The sequence below is a fragment of the Oryx dammah genome, unplaced genomic scaffold (assembly GCF_014754425.2).
Source record: "Oryx dammah isolate SB20612 unplaced genomic scaffold, SCBI_Odam_1.1 HiC_scaffold_11056, whole genome shotgun sequence".
Classification (NCBI taxonomy): Eukaryota; Metazoa; Chordata; class Mammalia; order Artiodactyla; family Bovidae; genus Oryx; species Oryx dammah.
This window is the reverse complement of record NW_024080450.1, coordinates 2,272,908-2,280,231: the sequence shown is the minus strand read 5'-3', so window position 1 is coordinate 2,280,231 and position 7,324 is coordinate 2,272,908. Positions and strand designations below refer to the sequence as shown.

The window sequence follows — 7,324 nt, the reverse complement described above, 5'->3', positions numbered from 1 at the left end:
AGTGAATGTACTTAATGCCACTGAACTGCACTCTGAAAAATGGTTAACATGGTACATTCTATATTATATATATTTCTACACCAATAAAAGTAAAGCAATGTATATTCTAATTCAGGGAAACAAGACTAACATTCATAGGACATTAAATGTCCTTGGCTAAGCCAGGGAGTGTGTGATGAAATGTCAGGAAAATGGCACAACCATGGTGACCTGGTCAGTCCCCATGGACTCAACTTCCCCAGAGAGACTGGTTCAAGATCCAAGTCCATGGTTTCAAGGGCAAAAACTACACCTTCAGGAGGACAGGCTATGTGAATCACAGGGCCCAGCACAAGACAATGAGGAATTTCAAGAAGACAACTATACTTCAATTAAAAAACAAATTTCAAGAGGGTGACAACAGAGCATTCAACCAAGCACAAGGGCCTTCTGAGACATTCCTGCTGCTCCGATGGTTAAGACTCCATACTCCAATGCAGGGGCCATGGGTTGGATCCCACATGCTGGTTAAGGGACTAAGATCCCACATGCTGCACGGCACAACCCAAAACTAAAATATGCAATTAAAAAGCACAGGGACCTTCTAAGCACAGCACTGGCTGAGCTAACCCATGAAACCAGCCCTGCTCCCCACTGCCAGGCATAGCTGGTAGGCACATGTGCCCTTACTGGAGAACAGTCTGAATCATTTCATCAAACACTAACCTAGGGCTGCTGCCATCTTAGTTCCGCGTTCCCCGCACAAAATGCCTGGTGAAGCCACAGAAACCGTCCCTGCTACAGAGCAGGAGTTGCCACAGCCCCAGGCTGAGACAGGGTCTGGAACAGAATGTGATAGTGATGAATCAGTCCCAGAGCTTGAGGAACAGGATTCTACACAGGCAACCACACAACAAGCTCAGCTGGCAGCAGCAGCTGAAATCGATGAAGAACCAGTCAGTGAAGCAAAACAGAGCTGGAGTGAAAAGAAGGCACAGAAGGCTATGTCCAAACTGGGTCTTCGAAAGGTTACAGAGGTTACTAGAGTCACTATCCAGAAATCTAAGAATATCCTTTTTGTCATCACAAAACCAGATGTGTACAAGAGCCCAGCTTCAGATACCTACATTGTTTCGGGGGAAGCCAAGATTGAGGATTTATCTCAGCAAGCACAGTTAGCAGCTGCTGAGAAATTCAAAGTTCAAGGTGAAGCTGTCTCAAACATCCAAGAAAACACACAGACTCCAACTGTAAAAGAGGAGAGTGAAGAGCAAGAGGCTGATGAAACAGGTGTGGAAGTTAAGGACATAGAATTGGTCATGTCACAAGCAAATGCGTCGAGAGCAAAGGCAGTCCGAGCCCTGAAGAACAACAGAAATGATATCGTAAATGCTGTTATGGAATTAACAATGTAACCATATGAAAAGAGGACCTGTTTTTTTGGTGTTTCAAAAGAGTAACTGCAGCTGGGTTTGAAATTTGTACTGTTTCTATCATTAATAAAGTTATGGCTTCTTGTTGGATGAAAAAAAAAAAACCACTAACCTAGGGGTTGTTCTGAAGGTGTTTTATGGAAGCACTGAGCATCTAGAGTGAGTTAATTTAAAGGAAATTACCCTCCATAATGTACTGATGCTGATCCAATATTTACCTACCTGACGCAAAGAGCTGACTCATTGGAGAAGACCCAGATGCTAAAGATTGAAGGCAAAAGGAGAAGTGGGTGGCAGAGGATGAGATGGTTAGATAGCATCACCCACTCAATGGACATGAATCTGAGCAAGCTCCAGTGAGACAGTGGAGGACAGGGGATCCTGGCGTGCTGCAGTCCATGGGGTCGCAGAGTCAGACACGACTTAGCAACTGAACAATAACAATGTACATGGGCTTCGTGCAACATTAGAAAGGCCTTCAAAACAAAAGCTGACATTTCTAAGAGAAGAATAAATTCTATTTCAAGAGCTGCTGGCTGAGTTTCCAGCCCGTGGGGCTGCCCTACAACTGTCAGACTTGAGCCAGCTCCTTGACATCACTCTAACATAAACATGTACACTGGTTCTATTTCTCCGGAGGACCTGGTTGTTATATAAGGAAAGAGATGAACTGGTGACATTAATACAAAGAAAAGCATGGTAGGCTAATCCCTGAGGCTCAGGAAAAGGTGGAGTTCAAGTCACTCCCTGTTGTACAGATGAGAAAACCAAGTCTCAGAGAGTTGAGGAAACTTGTTCAATGTCACACAGCAATTTAGGAAAGACAGTGCCCCTAAATATTTCAGTCAAGGTACATCGCAAAACCCATATTTTCAATAGCTTGAATTAAATTTTTTAAATCTGTGAATTTTGTATCCTATTCCACTGTGTAATCGCGCTTTAAACTTTTGAGCAGCATTTTATTTCCACATTTTTGATGCCATTTCTGCCCTCGGCAGGCGCCATGTCTGCTCTGTGGTTTATGGCCCCTTTCATGAACCCCAGGGGGACAAGTGCAGGCTTTAAGGAGCACCCAGTGCGATGGCTTACGTCCAAAACCTTGAGATTCAGTTAAGCTTCAACTCCTGGATGCTGAGGTCAAAGAAGACTCTGGAAATAGACCTTCTAACTACCAGAGAACCTGAGGCCCCTTCCTAGATCAGGCTTTTGACGAATTATAATTTAGTCTTCCTTTGATTTGAGACCTTTTAAAGCCTGAAGTTCATCTTTGCCACCCCCCCCCAAATTCTCATTGCAGAGTCCTTTTGAGATTGAATGTATACTGAGGCCATAAATTGTGCTCCTGAAGCCACCACTGCTGCAGATTCAATTTTTCTCTCCCCCTTCGCCTCCTGCTGGCTATTGCTGGTCCAGATTCCAACTGGCTGGCTTTCCCTCTCTCCCAGTGCTGTCCTCAGGCCCAAGCCTCAGGTCATATTGTGTCCCAGTGGCAAACACTCTCCTCACCTCAGGGGACTTGGAAAATCGTGGGTGCTGAGATTCAGAACCTGTGCTTCTAACAGTAAACAGTGATCGTCGGCAGCATCTTTGGAGTAGGCTGGAAGGATGAGGAAAAGTCCTCCTGGGCCAGTGTGAAGCTCAGTCATAGTACAGCATCAGCGCTGTTGGGCTGTGGGCGGCTCTCAAAGTTGAATTTGGGGTGAGCAGTCACCAGCTGGAAAGTAACATGCAAATTTCACCAAGTGGAGTGAGTGGACTGTGGGCAGCTTCTCCCCTCGAGTGGCTGCCGGGCCCCTGTGCCCTACAGGTGCACAGCAGAGAAAAGGAGGGTTCCAGGTGACCTCTGAGGGTCCCAGAAGGATGCACCACTGATCAGAAAGCCTCCCCAAATGCAACGATGTGGGACATTTAAAAACCAAGACGGATGCCCCCTCACTTCACTTGCAGGTGTCTCTGCATGGGGATAACCTCAAAACGGCCAAGTAAGCCTGGCCGCCTGCAGGGGCTCGGACTGGAAGATAGACAAGGGAATGTGTGGGTCAGCTGACGGGAGGGGGCAGTGCAGCAAAGCCCAGCATCTGCGGAGCCAGAGCACAGCTCTGGTCCTTCTCAAGGTCAGCATCCACCGTCAGCCCTGGAACAGGGACTCATGGCGCCCCCTGGTGGCAGCTGTCGGGATCCTGCGAGGTGCAGGCTCAAGAGGAACAAAGCCTCCCTCTGAACTAAAAGGCTCTCCAAGTGGCTCAGTGGTGGTAAAGAATCTGCCTGCCAATGCGGGAGACCCAGGTTCGACCCCTGGGTTGGGGAGATCCCCTGGTGAAGGAAATGACAACACATTCCAGTATTCTTGCCTGGAGAATCCCAAGGACAGAGAAGACTGGCGGGCTACAATCCATGGGGTCGCAGAGTCGAACACAACTGAGCACATAGGAAGACAAGCAAGGCTGACCCTAAAGGCGTGAAGCTGGCTAGTCTCAAACTCTGAAGCCACCAGAAGGGCCTCAGAAAAGGGAGAAAACCCTGGAGGATGGGGGTGGGCAAGAGAGAACAGATTTCTCTCTGCAAACGTAGGTTTCAAATTGAGAAGGGGTGGAGGACATCCCTGGTGGTCCAGTGGTTAAGACTCCCTGCTCCTAAAGCAGAGGCCCTGGGTTCTATCCCTGATCAAGGAAATAGATCCTGCCTGCCGGGGTGAAATCCGGTCCCTGTCAAATAAATAAAATAATAAAAAATGAAAACAGAAGGCGGAGGGGTGCGGGCAGCAAGGAGCGGCCTTGGGTACCTCCCGCTCTGGCCGCGGATGCCACCGACTGAGGCGAGCCCAGGCCGTGAGACATCCCAGGCCTCTCTCTACTAAAGCGGTCTCAGTCTCATAGGGCGGCCGAGAGGACCGAGACCACGTGTGCAGAGCGCATGCGCCTGGCCCCAGGTAGGGGAGAAATCAGTGGCAGAAGTTAGTCCAAAAAAAGTTGAAAACGACTTCAAGTGCCCAACACCCTCTTGACTCAATATAGATGTGATCAGCACTGGAAAAAGATGCCAGCCTCAGCTGCCACATGGAAAAGAACTGTTTACAAACATCTCTCTGAGTACCACTACATGAAAGTTCGCCTAGAATTTCAAGATTGTGGGATTGGATTGAATGCTGCATAATTCAAACAGCTGCTTATTTCAGCCCTGAAGGACCTGTTTGGTGAGGTTGATGCTGCGTTACCCTTAGACGTTCTGACCTACGAAGAGATGACCCTGTCAGCCATCCTAAGGATATGCAGCAGTGGTCTTGTCAAATTGTGGAGCTCTCTGACCCTGTTAGGATCCTATAAAGGCAAGAACTGTGCTTTCAGAGTGATTCAGGTTTCTCCACTTCTCCTTGCATTATCTGGCAATAGTAGGGAACTAGAATTGAGTGGTCTTCAATTTAAGAAAATATTCCTCACTCTCAAAAGTACTTTTTGGTGCCAGCATAATGTTTGGAGACTGAAGCAGCCCAAAAGCTCCTGTTGATGGAATTTGAGAGTGCTGAAGATGCTCCCAGTAATGTCCAGCCATCACCTTTGGTGGGGTTGGCTTCACAGGAGAATCTGCCTGAGCCAATCCGTACGGAACAGGCAGCCCTTAGAGCACATGCTCCTCAGAGCTGGAGACTGGGCTGAACTCAATAGGGCCTTCACACAGGGACATGTCCACCTTCTCAGAATTAACAGGGGATGTCAACCCTTTGCACTTAGACGAAGATTTGCAAAACACACCAGATTTAGAAAGACAATTGTCCATGGAGTTTTGATCAATGGGCTTATTTCAGCTTTCCTCGGTACTAAAATGCTGGGGCCAGGCTGTGTATTTCTTTCCCAGAAAATTAACTTTCCAGCCCCTTTGTATGTTGGGGAAGTTGTTTTATCTTCTGCAGAAATGAAAAAGCTGAAGCAGTTCATTGCCATTGTTGCCGTGTCATGTTCTGTAAAAAGACTGTTATGGAAGGCTGGGTTAAAGTTATGGTTCCAGAAATGCCCAAATCCTGAAATATGTCTTTAAAGATGCAAGTTCAGCCATCAGTGTTTTTAGTATTGAAAGCCTCTGGGGAAAACAGGGATTGCTGGGATTGCTATTCTTCGCAAGGACGGGCTCATAGACCTATACTGGGGGAGGAGAGCAGGTAAAGAGTTGTTCCAGTGTCCACTTATGCTTCACTCAGGCTTAAGTTTATTCATCACCTATCTAGGTTTTCAAACTGAAAAAAACAGGCAATTCCCTGGCGGTCCAGTGGTTAGGACTCCAGGCTTTCACTGCCAGGGCCATGGATCCAATCCCTAGTCAGGGAAATACGATCCCACAGCTGTGTCCTACAAGCCCTGTGGCACAGCACATGCGCGTGCACACACACACACGAACAGAGGAAATCAGTGATGATTCTAAGGTTGCACATTGTTAACCTGTCTCCATGAGGCGCCATCATAAAAGGAAAAAAACAACTGAAAAAAGTGTTAGGAAAGTTATGATTTAGCTTAAATGTTCTACTTTTAGGATTTCAAACCTAATTAGATTTGCAGTTAGATAACACAATCCTGCCTATATCTGTGTAGAATAAGAATTTGTTAAAGTCACTGAATTTATAAATAGCAAGCATTTAATTATTAAAGGCAATGATGGAAGATAGGTCCTCTTTGAACACCTATCTTTTACCAGTAAATGCTGGGGTCCGGCCTCAGCAGGATCCAAGGATACCCTCAGGATGGACGGCGGCGGAGAGAGAAAGAGAGAGACCAAGCTCGGGTATGAAGCAGGGTCTGCTACTTTATTTTCTCAGGGAGTTTTTATACCTTGAGTTTGCACATTAAGGATGACCAAGTAAAAGTTAGTCCTTTACGACACCCAGGATGTTTTCTGCATTCTTCTTTGTTTATGAGAGTCTTTTCCATAGTAGGTTTTTGTGCATTGTCTTCTGGCCTTGGTGCCTATAGGCATTTTATGACCTTTTCCTGCAGGCTAGGTGAATGTAAAACCTGTTTTCTATAATCTATTCTTTGCCTTGAGCTTAACAGAAAAGTTGCAGTCTCATAGGGTAAGGGTACAGCAGGTTGCAACATAGTAGAAATGTAACAGAAAGGCCAGTCCTTTTGTAGAAGTCACCAGCTAAATTTATACAATTGTCTTATTGTTTTCACACTAAGGCTAAACTCTTATTTTCTAAATCCCTAACTATATTAACAATAGTTTTTATTGTACAACCTTAGCACATTAAGAGCAAAAACACAGCAAGCAAACATGGATCCAGTAACAACTTTATAGAATAATATTTTTTATGTTCTCTAATAGGGCTTCTTCACCCCCCAAAAGGGCTCTGTGCCTATTAGGGCTTTTTTGTGTGTTCAGGTTCTTTATGCTGTTTATGATTAAGGTGTTGTGAACAGTCATGTGCATTAGTACCAAGGGCATAAACACATTTGTCAAGCAAACTAAAATGCTAGCAAAAGGGGTTTAGATTGAAATACTCTTCTTATCCCGGATAATCTCATAGGATGCCACCATCCGGGGGACATATTGATTAAAGTTTCAAGTTGATTTGTTTGGAAAGAGATCGGGGAAGGCCTTCTGCCTGTGTCACAGAAATTAGGGAGCAGTCTAGTATAGCAAGCATCGGAAAGATAGATATCATCTTTAAGGTGAGCGCCGGGGCAGCTTTTTGAAATCCCTGGAGTCCTGATCTGCCTGCTTGTCAGGTCTTCTCCTCATGACCTTGTCATGGGTGGGATCTCGTGTGCTGGCTCCCGGCAAGTAAATAGTCTTAGATCCTGTTCTTCAGCAATTTCTGAGTCAGAATTTATTATAATTGATTACTGTTTATACCAAGATGGTGATTTTTTGACCCTTCAATGTCACTTTCCCTTCAGATGGTTTTCCTGTCACTTGGGGAG

The 7,324-nt window shown here is 45.8% G+C and overlaps 1 protein-coding gene and 2 pseudogenes across 1 annotated transcript; all 3 read left to right on the top strand.

The window, feature by feature from the left end:
* The first annotated feature begins 717 nt into the window (after positions 1-717).
* Positions 718-1,516, top strand: LOC120860352 (nascent polypeptide-associated complex subunit alpha-like). The gene has a single exon (XM_040236156.1). The coding sequence runs from the start codon at positions 747-749 to the stop codon at positions 1,392-1,394; it is 648 nt and encodes a 215-aa protein (XP_040092090.1). The 5' UTR covers positions 718-746; the 3' UTR covers positions 1,395-1,516.
* Positions 1,517-4,448: 2,932 nt separating this feature from the next.
* LOC120860292 lies at positions 4,449-4,916 on the top strand (annotated as a pseudogene).
* Positions 4,818-5,431, top strand: LOC120860353 (annotated as a pseudogene).
* The last annotated feature ends 1,893 nt before the right edge of the window (positions 5,432-7,324 follow it).